At 49.0% G+C, this 17760-nt stretch overlaps 1 protein-coding gene across 3 annotated transcripts in view; it reads left to right on the top strand.

Moving 5' to 3' along the window:
* FAT2 (FAT atypical cadherin 2) overlaps positions 1–17760 on the top strand; it is an 86371-nt gene that overhangs the window by 8369 nt on the left and 60242 nt on the right. For all 3 annotated transcript variants that reach the window (XM_027081493.1, XM_027081492.1, XM_027081491.1), the window contains exons 2-3: positions 11095–14371; positions 16098–16412. In XM_027081493.1, the coding sequence (XP_026937294.1) occupies positions 11116–14371; positions 16098–16412 (3571 nt within the window). In that variant the 5' untranslated portion in view covers positions 11095–11115. The remainder of the gene's footprint in view (positions 1–11094; positions 14372–16097; positions 16413–17760) is intronic.

The raw sequence follows: 17760 nt of genomic DNA on the forward strand, positions 1-17760 counted from the left end.
TGCCTGTCTTGCCCCACTGCTAGAACCAGCTCCTCACCTGTCAAGCAAGGCCTGCCTACTTGCCAGCTTTGTCCTAAGCTGTTCTGCTCAGAGAGGATTGGACTTGGAGAGACAGACAGCACTGCTGGGCTGGGTTCAGCCAGAGGGAGAATGATGGAACTGGGGATGAAGGCTTTGCTGAGAATCTGTGTTTGCTGGTGGGAGAGGACATACGGTTATATGATCCCTGGTGTGGGGGAAGGATCATAAAACTCTCCCCCTCCCAAGAGCTCTTTCCACGCTGTGGGCACCGGCGTGGGGCAGGCCAGGGAACTGTTAGACACCCAGGTTATCTGAGTTTTAATCCTGCTTTGGCCGCAAACTAGCTGTGTGAACTTGGAGCTTAGGTAACCTCTCTGAGTCTCATTTATCCCTTCTGCAAAATGAGGATAATTACAGCGTTGCTGTAAACCAGCTTAAAAGTGATAATGCCTGCCAAGCACATACCACAGGGCCTGGCGCATAGTAACTGTTCAGTAAACATCAGCTATGACCAGGGCCTGTGCCTCTGTAAACATTTCCTATTCCCCAAATGTCGCCTTCTTCAGAGCATCATTTGACAACAGCTCAGTGGAGGGTTACCCAGGAAGGCAGCAGAGCAGGGACTAGTCCCAATTCCCAGATGGACAAGTGGAGGCCCCATGAAATGAGGGGGTTTGCTCAGGGGTCTCCGGCTTGATCCCCTCCCGGGCCCTCTGATACATTACCAAGGCCCCTCGGCACCAAGGGAGTGCTAAATGCTTTGCATGCATAAGCTCATTGAATCCTCCAAGTAGGTAACCACTGCCAGCCCCATTTCACAAATGGGGAAACGGAGGCTCGGAGAGAGGAAGCCAGGCCCCCAGACAAAAGCACAGGCAGGATGGGAGGGCAGGTCTGACCCCGAAGGCTGGCTCCTTCCCCTGCACTCTCCTGGGTAGGAGACCCTGCCTGTGTGGGTTCCTGAGGAGCCCCAGGTTGGGAGAGGAGCCAGGTTGCAGGGAGCCACTTGGCCAGTGCAAAGCACCCAGGATGGGGAGACCGGGTTCTGGTTCCAGGTGCGCCACCAACGTGTGATGTGACTTAGTACATAGCGTCACGGGACTTCCCTTCTTGGGGCATAGTTTTCCGATCTTTACAAAATGGAGACTAGACTCCTAGCAGTTTGTAAACTGTGCCCTAGGGAGGCTTGGGAACTTCGCAGGGATGCCTCAGAAGGTGAAGGTGGGAATGAATGGGCACGGGGCTCAGGGCAGCAGCTGGGTTTCAGTCCAGTTTCCATAATGATAACGATCGTTTTTAAATAACAGCCAATATTTATTTAGCGGTTGCTAGGTATCATGCACTGTGTTAACTGCTTAATATGAATTCTCTAGTCGAACCTTCAGAACTATCTGAGGTGGGTTCAGTTAGTATCTCTCTTTTAAAGATGAGGAAAACAGAGGCTCAGAGATCCAAGTCATCCTGTTGGAACTTGATGTCTAGACATCTGAAAACTCATTCATAGTTCCTGGAAAGACACAGGATTTCACTGGATCAAAGAGTTTCAAGGAACGCAGAAGAGGAAGGACCCCGCCGGATGAAGTCCATGCAGCAGGGACATTCTGGCCTCTGCAATCTGTTCTGCCCTCTGAAAGGAGCTTTCCGGTCCTCCGGGGGGAGTCTATCTCTTGACTTCAGAACACAACCTTCCAGGCTTGCAGAGAGCCACCCCCAAACCCAGGCCTTCAGGGCAGCCTCCTCCCATACAGGAGGCCTCCTGGTCCCTGCCTGGCCAGAGGCTGCCCCACCAGGAGGAGAGATTCCAGGGTTCCCCCTGGCCTACCCATAGGGCTGAGTTCACACTGTGCCCTGATGGATCCCAAGGCACAAACGCAGAACTTAGAGGATGTGCTCTGTTCCTCTTGCTTTGTCTCCAGAGCTTCTAAATTATAAATAGGTTCAATGCCCTGCTGTACTGGAGCTGGTTTTGCTCTTACAAACCTCTCTGGACAGAGAGCCCTGGAGGAAGTGGGGCAGGATTCGCCCTCCGTCCAAGCCCTCTGATCCTGGGATGCCCTCTGATTTAGGGAGTTTTCAGCTCCAGATGCAAAGCTCATGGACCCATATAGGCAACCCCAAGACGAAGAGATCCCTTGCTCTCTCTGGGGCTCAGTGAGTGTCAGGGGCTCCAAACTCAAATGTCTACAGCTGGCGGGAGCCTCAGGGCTGAAGCAGGCCCAGTGTGTGAACAGGAGGCCATCCTGGATTGTATTTTCCTCACAGTTTGGAAAGAGGTGTAGGTACAGATATGTGTCTCTTCTACTAGAAAACTACCTTGGAGATAAACGGTAGCTGAAATGGCCTCCACATCCGGGAGAGCTTGGGGAGGGGGGACTAGAGAGCCCAGGCCCCATCTAAAGGGGGCAGCCACCACTCAACTCCAGCCAACCATGCCATGGGTGGACACAGACAATGCCCTCCACTTTGGTAAACAGAAGTTGGAATCTAGATTTTTGGGTGAAGCTTCCCAATGTTTATATGTTAAGTAATTAAGTAGAAAACCGTCAAACAACAAAACAATGTATCATAGGCCCAACAAAACTAATTGCAGCTGGACAGCTTGCACACCACCCCTTGGCCACAGGGGATGGTCTTGAAGGGCTCTAAGATTTTATGTCCAGCAGCATGACCCTCCCTCCTTCTGCTCCTTACAGAACCATCATGTAAATCCTGTGATGGGATCCCACCTCACTACAGGTCTTTTCTTTGGGCTGAATTGCCCTGGGCCACCTCCCTGATCTTGCAGGTACCCCTCTCTCCTTGCTCCCTCTAGTCTGTCTGCGGTCTCCTTGCTCCTGCCCCAGGGCCTTTGCACTGCCTGTTTCTTCTGCCTGGAACTCTTTCTCAAGATGGCTTTGTGGCCCTCCCTCTGCTCAAATGTCACCTTGTCATGTAGGATTTCCCTGACCGCCCTTTCAAAAACAGCGCCCCCTCCATCACTCTCTAAACTTGCCTTGCATGATTTTCCTTCATATCACTTTTCATCACCTGATGATACAGTATATTTTTTAATTTATCATCGCCCTCTCTCTGCCACTAGAATCCAATCCCCACAAGAGCAGGGACCTCACCTGTCCTATTCTCTGTTCTAGAATGCCCTCACAGGTTAGGCCCTCAAAAAAGAAGTATTGAGTGAGCGAGTGAATAAATGACTTTGGCAGAGGAAGTCCAATAACAAAACACTTTCTCATCATCTCCCACTTTGTCTCTTTTCTTCCTTAAAGCCCAGGTGCCTGGAAGCCCTGTGTTTCCTTCAAATGTCTATCTCCCCAGGGTCACATTCTGACTTTCAAGGGCCCTAGTCACTTTACCTTTTGTGGGCCCCTTCCTCCATGAAAAAAATTAGAAATTATATTTAAGGACAACATTGGTATAAAGATGAATATATGGGCTAGTGGCTCCCACACTGGACAGCTCAGACATAGAACATTTCCATCACTGTAGAAAGTTCTGATGGAGTGCTGCTCTAGAGAATCAGCCCCAGCCACTCCAGCCCCCTCTGAGTCTCCCTTCTTGGAATACGGATTCCTGTTCTGGGTCAGTACTTGAATCCACCACCTACTAGATGGGTAAACCCAGGCAAGAGCCTTCCAATGATCTGAGCTTCAGTTTCTCATTTACCAAATGACAGTGATAATAAGTGTCACAATAAGGATGAGGTTGATACAATAACTAACTGGCACTGAGTGTTTCCTGTGCTGGGAATGTACAATGCATTGACTCTTACAGCCTTCTCAGCAGTTCCATGAGATAGCTGCTACTCTCATTTCCCCTTTTTCTGGGACCAGAGAGGTTAAATAACTGCCCAAGGTCACACCGCTGTTGAGTAGGATTTGAAAGCAGGTGTATCCGACTCTAGAGACCACTTTCTTACTATTAATTCTATCCAATAATGGGTCTTCTCCCCAAAGACCAAGTGAGAATATGCATGCAGATGTGTTTTGAAAACATATAGATTACCATCCAGATGTAAGACAGTATAATTTTTGTCATCAATAATAACCAGAATACTGATAAAAAAGGGGACCCCAAGTCCCAGCTCCCTTTCACCCATGCCCTAGGCGAGAACTTCCTTTTCAGTCGTTTCTCTTCCCCTTAATTCCAGGCTTGGGTAGGCCTTGCTTTTACAAGCAGCTCTCCTGAGACTGCCTCCCAGTCCACTGGTGGTTCCAGCTGCCTTTTACCAAGCCATTATTGGTCCTAATAAGGTGTTACTCTGCGTCTTTCCTCCCTATGCTTTCTCCTATCATATTAGCTGTCTTTCCTCCAGCCCTGAGAAGTAGGTAGAAGTAGCTATTATTATCTCCATTTTACAGACAGGTAAATTGAGGCTCAGAAGAAGTTCTGTGGCCTTCCCAAGGTCACATGGCCCATCCAGGGCTCAAGCCTCTGGTCCTTTTCCTGCTCATACCCAGTTCTTTGAATAGTTTTTGTTACACGAGAACCCAGCAGCGGCTGCCTACAAACTAGCACAGGACTCAAGTGTTCATCCAAGTTTCTTAGAAGTAAATCAGTCCCTCCTACCAATTCCTGAATTCCAGTTGGCTTAAACCAATAGAGCTGGTGTTCAAGCCCAGTCCACACTAGAGTGGGAATCTTGAATGTGAAAATTCCCCTTTTGATCTGATGTTAGATTACTCTTCCTAGCATATAGTTCTGCTCTGGTCCTGCCTCTTCTCTAAAACTTTCCATGGCTCCCAAAGACTAAGTAGAAAAATTATTTCAGTAGCTAAAGACTTCCTAACAAGCAGGTACCTGGAATGTCAACATTCTTTCATTTACAGTTTTACTCTGGCTCAAAGGCACAACCCCTCCTAATTCCTGCTCCCTGGTCCCACCCTCCCCCCACTTCCCAGCCTTTGTCATAAACAGAATATACTTAGGATTCTTTCTTGAGAGCCATAGGAGCCAGCCCTAACACTGGATGCCTGGGACAGAGATGGGGGATGGGGGTGGGAGGTCAGAAAATAAATGCTGAGGGCACCCAAATCCTTTGTAAATTCACATTCAGATTTTGGGGGGAGAGTATGGACATTCTCCAATCCAGAGGGATGAATCCAGTGACTCCTTCTTTCAGGAAAGACTCTCCAAACTTTGAAAAATATCTTCCCTCTTTGCTTCTCCCCTCAGTCTAGGAAATCCAGAGCACTCAGCTTCAGGAGATCCGGCTCTCTGTTATCAGTACAGCCGCCCCCTTCTGGGTGGCCTTGGGTGTGCCAGGCAAACCTCAGTTTGTCTTACCTGAGAAATGGGAGTAAAAGGACAGATGCGTTTCCTAGGAGTATGCTGTGGCTATTAGTTAATGTCTGTGTCATGCCTAAGAAAAGGGAAGCTGCTGGGCCATGAGGGAGAATGTCATTGCTGATCTGTGCCTGGGTGATGGGAGGAATTTCATTGTCAGAAACAAAGCCTGGGGACTTCCTTGGTGGCACAGTGGTTAAGAATCCACCTGCCAATGCAGGGGACACAGGTTCGATCCTTGGTCCAGGAAGATCCATATGCCGTGGAGCAACTAAGCCCGTGTGCCACAGCTACTGAGCCCACATGCTGCAACTACTGAAGACTGCGTGCCTAGAGCCCGTGCTCCGCAACAAGAAAAGCCACTGCAATGAGAAGCCCGTGCACCTCAACGTAGAGTAGCCCCTGCTCGCCGCAACTAGAGAAAGCCCGTGGGCTGCAATGAAGACCCAACGCAGCCAAAAATAAATTAAAAAAAGAAAGAAAGAAACAAAGCCTGGCATTTTGAACAAATTTGGTAGGAGCTTCTTTAGCGGAAGTTTGATTTGGCTTTGAATTTCTTCAAGTACATCTGCTTCCCCGTGGAAGGGATAGAATTACCAACAGTGTCACAGGCTCCTAGAACTAAAATGCCTGAGCCACTGCTCATGGACCATTACGGATACAGGTCACAGAGCATTAGAATCACAGAACACCCAACCACACCGCTTAGAACATGTAGGCGGGACACAGGACGTTAGCATAGCAGAGCCCCCGCTTATCAGATCTGGAGGGGCTCTTAGTCCAGTTTTTCAAACCTGTGCTTCCCAAGGGAGTGAGGGACAAACCTGGGGGCAGGGTCCTAGGCCTCGAGCCCTGCTTCAGTAGTGCAGCTCTGCTTTTATCTGTTTATAGGCTGTGTTTCCAAGTACAATTTCATCAGGAAAAAAGAGATTCTGCCCCTGAAAGCAATAGAGGGGTCTGAAATCACAGATCCATTCCCGCCCCTTCCCCCAACATACACACATCATTTACAGATGAAGAAGGAGGTCCAGAGGGCTTAGGTGACCGATTTGACCAGTCACAGGAATAAGTGACTTTAGACCTAGGTCTCCTGAGAGCCAGGTCAGCTTACTACACTGACCACTGAATAGGCATCGCGAATGATTTTCCTGATCCACAGCCAGAGGCAATCCCATAGGCCTGCACAAGCCGAAGAACCTACCAGTATAAGATGGAAAGGACTTTAGAGCTCTCCTTGTTTCCCCCAAGGGCACCTATCCCGCTAGAGTAGCATATCCTTCCCGAGTGGCCACACAGAATCTGCTTGGATTCCCCCAGTGACGGGGAGCTCTCCACATTGTGAGATGAGTCGTTCCAGAATTGCACTTGAGATCACTAACCAAGAAAATGAGGATAGATCTCAGAGCACTTCCTGCCAGTTGTGTTCAGACTTTTATCAATGACTCGGATAAAGACATAGATGTTACAACCACCAAGTTTCTGAACGTTAGAATTAAGATTCTGGGATGCTGGGGCAGTGAGTGAAACACAAGGAGAAATGAATCACTGTCTCATTAAAATCCTACGTCATTTAGTTGCAGAAGATCAGCCTGCACAAGAACAGATTGGAGAAGATGTGAAAAGACATCTGAGAGTTTTCATTACCCACAAACTCAACAGTGAATAGTCTGAGCTGGCTGCTAAAAAGTAATAGTACTTCGTAATATTTTTCAAAAATTGTGTCACATGTCACGTTCAGCATTTATGTACATTAACTCATTTCATTCTCAAAATGGTATTATGAAGTCAGGAAATTAAGAATCAGAGAAGGTAAGCCACTTGCCCAAAGTCACACAGCCGGAAGCTTTGTCCTGTGAACCACCTTCTGCTGCCTTCCCCATGCATGAAATGGGGTTGGGAGTTACATGGAGACAGAGTTTGATTCACACCTATGTCCTAAAAGGGTCCATTCACGAAACCCCACACCTGCACTTGCTCACACCCGTGTACACACAAGCCCCACAGCTACCAGTTTATTTACTCACACAGTATGCATTCTGCCAAGCAGGCGCACACAATTATTCAAAATTGCCTCCTAAGTGTGTATGTGTGTGTGTGCTTTCTTGCAAATGTGCACATTCACCCACATGCAGATTTCTCTCTGAGTCTGGGGAGCCAAGAGCATGAGGCCCCACCCCAGACAAGCGCCTGCTCGCAGCTTCCCAGCAGAGCCTGCGGCTGGGCCAGCAAGCTTAGACTTGACCAGGGACCAGCGGATTCCTGCTCCACTGGGGCGCAAGCTGGGCCTTCTCCAGGGGGTTCAGTCTACCCCACCCTCACCCCGACCTCAGGCTTTGATTCTGCTTTGGCTTTGAGACTAATATTTATTGAGTGCTTTTCTATGGGCCAGGCACCAATGCTAAGCATATTAATGTACACGATCGTATTTCATCTTCATAAAACCCTAGGAAAGAAGTACTGTTAATAGCCCCATCTTACAGATGAGGAAACTGAGGTTCAGAGAGGTTAAATTCCCCAAGGTTATACAGTTAGCAAGTGGTGGAGTTGGGCTCGAACCCAAACAGTTGGATTTACAGGTGAACACAGTTTCTCTTTCTGGCAGCATGGTTGGGAGGAAAGAACCTGGCTCTGGTTCTCACCCTGTGACTTTGGGCAAGTCCCTTTCTTTTTGGGGGACTTTATTTTCCAGCATCAAAAAGGAAGGAATGATCGCTAAAGGTTCTTTCAGCTTTCACTTTGTCATTGCTTTCCCTAAGTCCAGATCCTTTCATTTTTCAATTAGTATTTATTGAGCTCTGTTATGTACCAGGCACTGATCTAGGCACTGGGAATTCGTGCATGAATAAGATCAAAAAGCTCCTGTCTTCATGGAACCTAGCATCTAGGGCAGGAGACAGTAAACAAATAAATAAGAACATATTGGGAGGTGAAAGTGCCATGGAGAAAATGGGGTGATGTGATAAAGAAGGGCTTTAGGAAGGAGGCTACATCAAACTGGGGGTTAGGCAGTGACATTAGAGGTGAGAAATGGACAATAACAAGAAGCTAGCCATGGGAGAATCTTAAATAGAGGGAAACAGCAAGTGCAAAGGCCCTGAGGCAGATCCCAGTTTAGTATGTTTGTAGAGGAGAAAGAAGGCCCTTATGGCTGCAGCTTGGTGAACAATGGGGAGAGTGGTGGGAGGTGTCACTGGAGATACAGGCAGGGCCCAGATGGTGGGGAGCCTTCTAGGCCATGATAACAAGTTAAGATTTTCATCTAAATGCTGTGGGAAGCCACTGGAAAATTTTAAGCAGGGAAGTGATAAGAACTGATCTATGTTTTCACAAGATGTTTCAAAATAGTGGTCCTAGGTGGTATGAGGTGGGAGGGTAGCCCAGGGAGCCCATATGCCCCTGCACCCTGTAAGCCTGTTCACCTGCCCAGGTGTGGTGCCAGAAACAAATATCAGACACAGGCCCTTCCCCCAGCAAAGCACTCACCAGGTCTGTGGGTCCCACGGCTTGAACACAGCCATGGGCACCAAACCCCTACACAAGGGTGCACCCCCTTTGGCATCTTATTGCCCCCGAGGGAGACCCCATCCCTGCTCCCTTCCCTACAGCTCATCTTAAGGACTCCGGCTCTCAAGGCACCCCTGCAGCTGCTGAGCGGAGTGTCTTGTTGGGACCTGCCCTCCACAGGTGCTGACCTGGTGAACAGGAAGCTTTCCCCAAATCAGGGCAGGCAGCGCTGGGAGGTTGCACGCACCCTGGGCTCGCCGGGCCAAGGAGTGAGTGTGGACCTGGGACCGGGGTAAGCACTCATTTCCCCCCTGGGTCTTCAACTTCAAAAGCAATGCCATCCTGGGGGAAGGGGTAGGGTCCAAATGATTCAGGGGTGTCCTTGTGCTTGCAGCAGATTGTGTCAGGGATGGGTGAGTGTGGCTTTTCCCTGTGGTCGGGTCCTTCATGGGCTGTGGTGGCAAGCAAGGGGTGACAGCAAGGGGGCAGGAAGGGTGGGGAGTAGACAGCATCTTTTTCTGTCCCTGGCTTTAGGACCCTAAGCATAGAATCTACCTCCATCCTGCCCCCTCTCTTCTGAGGTGCTGGGTTTAGGGCGCCGCCAACAGGATCTCAAGCGAGGGATGGTGGCAGGGAGGCTGGAAGGAGGAGGCTTTCAGAGGCCAAGTTAGGTTGGCTTTTCCATTTCTGCCTCCACCCTCCTTCCCATGTTGGGATGCAACCCACGAGGTCTTAAAGAACCTGCATTTGGTTCTCTCAGGACTCTGGAAAGACAAGGATCCAAGCCTCTCCCTTTCCCCCTTGCCTGGAAGTTTAACTCTTCCTTGCCTTTGAAGACCAAGGCAACTGGAAAAACAAGTTTTGCCTGTTTCCTCCAAGAATGCTCGGCACATCTGGCTGGTAGCCATGAACTCCACGGAGTCAAGACTCCCAAGGGCAGGCCGGCCACCAGCCTGGTGTACGCAGCCTCACACATTGCTTCTAGAAGACCCGGTTTGGCAACTGAACTCTGCCCTACCCGGTCCCCCTCCCCATCCTCGGCTCTGATGAGTCTCACATTTTGACCCAGGCTGGAGTTCAGGGATGAGGCATTCGGGAAGTGGCAAGGGAGAGGATGCAGAAGAGAAGCAGCTCTTAGAGGGTGAAGCGTTCACTCACGGTTAGTTCAACAATCTCCAGGGGTTGGTTCTTACCTGGCCACCCACCTTGGGACTTGGGGCAAGACCCCTCCCCCACCTGGGGCTCTATTTCCCTATCTAGGCATAAGAAGGGGGATCTGAGCTCCATCATCTCTCAGGTCCATTTCAGCTCTGACATTCCAGGAAGGGAGGGGTTTTCTCTGTTCAGGGTTACAAGATGAGTCAGAATCAGGCTCTGTCCAAAGGGACTTGTGGTGGGATAGGTGGAGGTAAGCCTGGGATGGGGTAGCAGCCCTGGCCTGTGATGCAAGGAGCTCCAGGTCTAATTCTTGCTTCGTTTCTATCTAGCTGTAAGGCCCTGGGCAGGTCCCTTCACTTTATGAAACTTAGATTCCTATGACTAATAATAACTAATATTACATTAAAACTTACTATGTGCCAGGCACTATGCTAGGTCATTTACCTTTGTTACTTCACTTAATTTTCACAACAATCCAATGAGGTAGTTAATATCCTTATTCCTATTCTACAGAAGAGGAAATCGAGTCTCACAGAGGTGAAATGGCCTGCCTACAAAGTCACCCAGTTAGTAAGTGGTGGAGCCAGGCCTGACAGCCTAGCAGCCTGACGCCAGGCCTGTGATCGTGATCCCTTTGCTTTTCTGCAGCCCCTACGTGTGCAGACACAGCTCAGTTCAACTGGAGCTGAGCTCTGATGGAGGGGTCTTGTCAGAAGTACTTAGGGCCAGACTGCTAAGCTTGGGTACCTGGTCAGAATGATTCCACCATCACTGGGGAGACATTGAAGGTCTGGGGAAAAGGAGAGAAGTGGTAAGGACAGTGTTGTATCTGCCGGATGCCCTTCAGAAAGCACTTAAACTAGTCTGTTATTCTTCAAACACAAGGTTTTGCAATCTCAGCCCTACTGACTTTGCTGCGGGGATCTGTCCCGTGCATTGTAGGATGTTTAGCAGCATATCCGTCCTCTATCTACTAAATGCCAGTAGCACCTCCTGCACACAAGCTGGGGTAGACAAAAATACCTTCAGACGTTGCCAAATATCTCCTGAGGGGCAAAACCACCCCAGTTAAGAACCACGGCTGTAGGAACCATTTCTTTGCTAACTTGTACCCTTTCTTTTTCTGCCCAGGGTTTCGGGAGGTTTTCCATCATGATTATTGCCTTGCTGGGGTTTGCCATTTTCTTGCTTCATTGTACAACTTGTGAGAAACCCCTAGAAGGGATCATCTCATCAGCCTGGCGTTTCACACACCCCCTTTATAATGTGACCATCTATGAAAACTCTGCTCCCAAGACCTACGTGGAAAGCTCTGAGAAAATGGGCATCTATCTCACAGACCCCCAGTGGGCAGTGAGGTACCGGATTATCTCTGGAGATGTGGCCAACGTGTTTAAAACAGAGGAGTACATGGTAGGCAACTTCTGCTTTCTGAGAATAAGGACAAAGAGTAGCAACACAGCCCTTCTGAACAGGGAGGTGCAAGACAGCTACACCTTCATCATCCAAGCCACGGAGAAGACCTCGGAGTTAGAAGCTCTGACCCGCGTGGTGGTCCACATCCTGGACCAGAATGACCTGAAGCCCCTCTTCTCCCCGCCTTCATACCGAGTCACCATCTCTGAGGACATGCCCCTCAAGAGCCCCATCTGCAAGGTGAGCGCCACGGATGCCGACCTGGGCCGGAACGCCGAGTTCTATTACACCTTTAACACGAGGTCGGAGATGTTTGCCATCCATCCCACCAGCGGGGTGGTCACCTTGGCCGGGAAGCTCAACGTCACCTGGCGAGGGAAGCATGAGCTGCAGGTGCTGGCTGTGGACCGCATGCGGAAGATCTCAGAGGGCAACGGATTTGGTAACTTGGCAGCACTGGTCATCCACGTGGAGCCTGCCCTCAGGAAGCTCCCGGCCATTGCCTCAGTGGTCTTGGCTACACCAGAGAGCAGTGACGACGCCACCTATGCCACGGTGGTGGTGGATGCAGAGAGCTCAGGTGGTGACGTGGACTCACTGGAAATTGTTGGTGGTGACCCTGGAAAGAACTTCAAAGCCATCAAGTCTTACGCCCGGAGCAGTGAGTTCAGTTTGGTTTCCGTCAAAGACATCAACTGGATGGAACACCCTCATGGATTCAACCTCAGCCTGCAGGCCAGGGGTGGGAGCAGACCTTCTTCTTCTTCCCAGATCAGGGGCTTTCACCTACCTCCTTCCAAACTGGCTTCCCTCAAATTTGAGAAGGCTGTTTACAGAGTGCAGCTTAGTGAGTTTTCCCCTCCTGATAGCCGTGTGGTGATAGTGAAAGTAACCCACGCCTTCCCCAGCCTGAAGTATGTTCTAAAGCCATCCTCAGAGAGTGCAGCGTTTAAACTGAATGCTCGCACGGGGCTGATCACCACCACGAAGCTCATGGACTTCCATGACCGAGCTCAGTACCAGCTACACATCAGAACCTCACTGGGCCTGGCCTCCACCACTGTGGTCATTGACATCATGGACTGTAACAATCATGCCCCCGTGTTCAACAAGTCCTCCTACTATGGCACCTTTGATGAGAACATCCCTCCAGGCACCAGCGTTTTGACTGTTACGGCCACAGACCAGGATCATGGAGACAATGGATACGTCACCTACTCCATCGCTCGCCCAAACTCTGTGCCCTTTTCTATCGACCCTTACCTGGGGATCATCTCCACCTCCAAACCCATGGACTATGAGCTCATGAACAGAATTTACACCTTCCAGGTATGGGCGTCAGATTGGGGATCCCCATTTCGCCAGGAAAAAGAAGTGTCTGTTTCCCTTAGGCTCAAGAACTTGAATGACAACAAGCCTATGTTTGAGGAAGTCAATTGCACTGGGTCTATCCATGAAGACTGGCCAGTAGGAAAATCAGTAATGACCGTGTCAGCTATAGATGTGGATGAGCTTCAGAACCTAAAATATGAGATTGTGTCAGGCAACGAACTAGAGTATTTTCATCTAAATCATTTCTCTGGAGTGATATCCCTCAAACGCCCTTTTAGGAACCATACTACTGGTCAACCCATCAACTATTCCCTGAAAATTACAGCCTCAGATGGGAAAAACTATGCCTCGCCCATGACTTTGAATGTTACTGTAGTGAAGGATCCTCATTTGGAGGTCCCTGTAAAGTGTGATAAAACGGGGGTGTTGACACATTTCACAAAGACCATCCTGCACTCTGTTGGGCTTCAGAATCAGCAGTCCATTGATGAGGATTTCACTTCCTTAAGTGCATATCAGATCAATCATCATACCCCTCAGTTTGAGGACCACTTCCCACAGTCCATTGACATCCTCGAGCGTGCTCCTCTCAACACCCCCCTGGCCCACCTGGCAGCCACCGACCCCGATACTGGCTTTAACGGCAAACTGGTCTATGTGATTGCAGATGGCAATGAAGACGGCTGCTTTGACATTGAGCTGGAAACAGGACTGCTCGCTGTAGCTGCCCCCTTGGACTATGAAGCCACCAGTTTCTACATCCTCAATGTAACGGTGTATGACCTGGGCACTCCCCAGAAGTCCTCCTGGAAGCTGCTGACGGTGAATGTGGAAGACTGGAATGATAATGCGCCCAGATTTCCTCCTGGTGGGTACCAGGTAACCATCTCAGAGGACGCAGAAGTTGGAACCACAGTTGCGGAGCTGAAAGCAAAAGATGCTGACTCGGAGGACAATGGGAGGGTTCGCTACACCCTGCTAAGCCCCACAGAGAAGTTCTCCCTCCATCCCCTCACTGGGGAACTGGTTGTCACAGGACCCCTGGACCGGGAATCAGAACCTCAATATATACTCAAGGTGGAGGCCAGGGACCAGCCCAGGAAGGGTCACCAGCTCTTCTCTGTCACCGACCTGATAGTCACATTGGAAGATGCCAATGACAACTCTCCCCAGTGCATTACAGAACTTCGCAGGCTTAAGGTCCCAGAGGATCTGCCGCCAGGGACCATTCTAACATTTCTAGATGCCTCTGATCCTGACCTGGGCCCTGCGGGAGAAGTACGATATGTCCTATTGGATGATGCCCATGGGACCTTCCACGTGAATCTCATGACGGGGGCACTCAGTCTGGAGAAAGAGCTGGACTTTGAGAGGAGGGCTGGGTATAACCTGAGCCTGTGGGCCAGTGACAGCGGGAGGCCCCTGGCCCGAAGGACCCTCTGCCATGTGGAGGTGATCGTCCTGGATGTGAACGAGAACCTCCACCCTCCCCGCTTTGCCTCCTTTGTGTACCAGGGCCAGGTGCGGGAGAACAGCCCCTCGGGAACCTCAGTGATGGCAGTGGCTGCCCACGATGAGGACAGTGGCTTGGACGGGGAGCTCCAGTACTTCCTGCGGGCTGGCACCGACCTTGCAGCCTTCAGCATCAACCAAGACACAGGTACTAGGAGTGGGATGGGATGGGAGGGCCAGGTGCTGGGAGAGGATGGGCCTAAGGGAATCAGGCACTGTCTTGAGAGAAGTCAGGCTATAGGCTAAAAAGAACAATAAATAGGGACACTCCTTCCTGTCCCTTTCATTTTATTTTTAATTTATATACATATATATATATACACATATATATATAGTATATATATGTATATATACATATGTGGGTGTATGTATGTATATCCATTTAAGTTGAATCAACCATCTCACACACACTTGTATGCACATACACACACACAAAAACATATGTTACATATATATGCTTATAAAAATAATGTATCATAGTTATAAAATTTTTATATATAATTTAAAAATGAATGTTTCTCTGTGTCCCATCTCCCCAGATATAATCTCTATTAAGAATTTGTCCTATAATCTTCTAAATTTTTCTCATTGCATCGGATATATTATCACTTTTCATTTTATTATTATGAAAACATAATACAACAGATACTAATTCTGAAACTTATTTTGTCACCAGGATATCTTATATGTCAGTACATATAAATCTCCTTCATTCTTTTTTAATGGCTGCATTTGTTCATATACTTTTACTCATATGCAATGAGTCTCTACAGGAAAAACTCTTAAAAAATGGAGCTCTTGGGTCAAAAGATAACATTAATAGATATATAATATCCATATATCCATATATCCATCATCCATAGATATATAATTAATATCAATGCTAATAGATATTTTCAAATTGTCCTCCAAAAAGGTGGCACCTTTGAAGCTCCACAGAAAATAAGTGCAATTCAGCAAACACTTACTGGGCACCCTCTACCTGTGAGGTCCTGAGATAGGCACCTTGGGAGAGATCCCAGGTGAATAAAAGTAGGTCCTTCTTGATGGGATGATTTCTCTCCGGGGTAGAGGGCAGGGTGATGTGGTTCAAAGAGCATTAGATTGAGAGTCAATTCTAGACCCAGCTCTTCTGCTTACTTGCTACATGATCTTGGTCAAGTCATGCTCTTTCTCTGGGCCTCAGTTTCCCCATCTGTCAAAGGAGTAAGGTTCCTTCAGCTCTGCAATGCTATGGCTCTGAGTACAGGCTCTGCCCTGTCATCTGGGTCTTTCCAGCTGAGTGTGACCCATAAGAACTTAGGCTACAAGCCTCTTCCACTCACTCTTGGACCCTCGACTTCTAGAACAGTGCTAGTTCATAATAAGCAATTTGTAGATGAGAGAACCAATGAATGAAGCGAAGTCTCTAAAATCATGAAGATGAGGAGAGGGGAACAGCAATTTATTTATCAAACCCCTACCCTTGAATTGGTATCTATAAGGACTTGAAGCTTGAAGGAACCAGTCTAAGGACAAATGTAAGGAAATCCCACTTAGAGAATGTGAAATGAATAAATTGGACTCGGCTTGAAGTAGTCAGGAGAAAGCAGGTCAACTACCATGGTCTTCTGGAAACCCTGCATATGCCCACATGCCCCAGTCATGGGCCTATCTTAGCAGAGAAAGGCTCTGAGAGGTTCTACAATAAGGATATGAATTTCCCTGTGTTTAACTCAGCAGCTCCCATGCCATATGAGCCACAGTTCCCTTTTCTCGTGGAATAGTTATTAATATCCTTTCCACAGTACCATTTCAGGAGTGTTAGGTAAAGTGCTTTCTAAAGCTACTTTGAGCTCTAAACTATTTTGGGTTTGGTGATGGACTATCCCTAGGAATGATTCAGACTTCCGCACCCCTGGACCGAGAATTCATGTCCTGCTACTGGCTGACGGTACTGGCAGTGGATAGGGGTTCCACCCCCCTCTCTTCTGTAACTGAAGTCTACATTGAGGTTTTGGATGTCAATGACAACCCACCCCAGATGTCCAGCCCCGTGTTCTACCCCTCCGTCCGGGAGGATGCACCCCTGCACACCTCCGTGCTTCAGCTAGATGCCTGGGACCCAGACTCCAGCTCCAAGGGGAAGCTGACCTTCAATATCACCAGTGGCAACCAAATGGGATTCTTTGTTATTCATCCTCTCACAGGTAAGGACCTCAGAAATCTGGGTGCATAGGATTATCTACCACAGTGCTTCTCAAAGTGTGGTCCTAGAATGGTAGCATGAGCATCACCTATGAACTTGTTAGAAAGTCAAGTTCTCAGGCCCCATCTTAGACGTACTCAATCAGAGCTCAGGGTGGGGACCAGAAATCTGTATTTTAATATGACGTCCAGAGGATTTTGATGTGTGTTAAGTTTGAGAAGTGCTGCTCAGCAAAGTCCATCTCTGTGGGAGATAAGAATATGTGAGTTTTCTTTCCTTGGAGCCCAGGGAAGCTAAGCAGGTTCCCTAGGTGGTCAAGCTGGGACTATTTCAGACCTCCAAGTGCTCCCAACTGACCATTCCTGAGAATCACAAACCACAGGTTGAATCTCTTAACTCTAGTCCCACACTGATCTCAAGCCTGCTCACGGCACGGTGGCCATACAGATCCGCCTCAGAGCAACCAACCGTCTCACAAAGGTCTGTCCTCGGTCCAAGGCCATCTTGGATGGTTTAGAGGAATCCAGCGGTCATTGGCTTGCAGCCGTGAACCAGATGCAGCCCACAGAGGTGTTCTGTTTGGCCTGCACAAGCTTTAAACAGTGATTTTTCAAGTTTTTGCCAACATTTAGAAATTTGGAAATTTCGCAAAATATTCCAGATTTCTGGTTGTTCTTAAAATAACAAGATCTGGCCACATGGACCACACATCCCGCAGGGCCACAGCTGCCCGGAGCTGACAGCAGCTCTCTGTGTACAGCAGGTGTGTCCTCTGTGCCCACAGTCCCCTCACACCCGACTGTGTTATTCCCGCCTGCTTCCTGCAATTATGCTGCCTGCCTGGCTCCCAGCAGAAGGTGAGAGCCAGTTCCCACTGCTGCAGGTACGGCTCCAAGGCCACATGTCCCTCTTGACCATGAACAACAACCCTATTGCAGAGAAGGCTGACATTCTCTCCTTCGAACCCAACTTCCCATTCTCCAGCTCCAACTGACTCTTGTCCTGGAAGGACAGAACTCTGGCAAGATTGGAGGAAGGAGAAGGGGAGAGTGCTGGCAGCAGCTTCCTGATCCTTAAGGCAAAAGGGAGTCAGGAGGAGCGATGGGCCTGGGGATCCTGAGGCAGACAGTGGGCGGGGGATACAAGTGCCCCTTTGCCCTGTGACATCTGTTTGGAACCTTTGACCTCGGGGAGCGGATTAGTCCTCCTAGAAGAAGAATGCTTTTCTCTTGAAGAACAGGCCTAAGCTGGCTCTCTGCCTGGGCCCACTCTGTCCCTCCCTTTTTGGAAGAGGGAAGAGATCTCTCACCTAAGGCAATAGGTTCTCTACTTCTTCCAAATCCCTGCTC

This window comes from Aethalodelphis obliquidens, unplaced genomic scaffold, assembly GCF_003676395.1.
Source record: "Aethalodelphis obliquidens isolate GAN/ISIS:26980383/991018 unplaced genomic scaffold, ASM367639v1 scaffold45, whole genome shotgun sequence".
Lineage (NCBI taxonomy): Eukaryota > Metazoa > Chordata > Mammalia > Artiodactyla > Delphinidae > Aethalodelphis > Aethalodelphis obliquidens.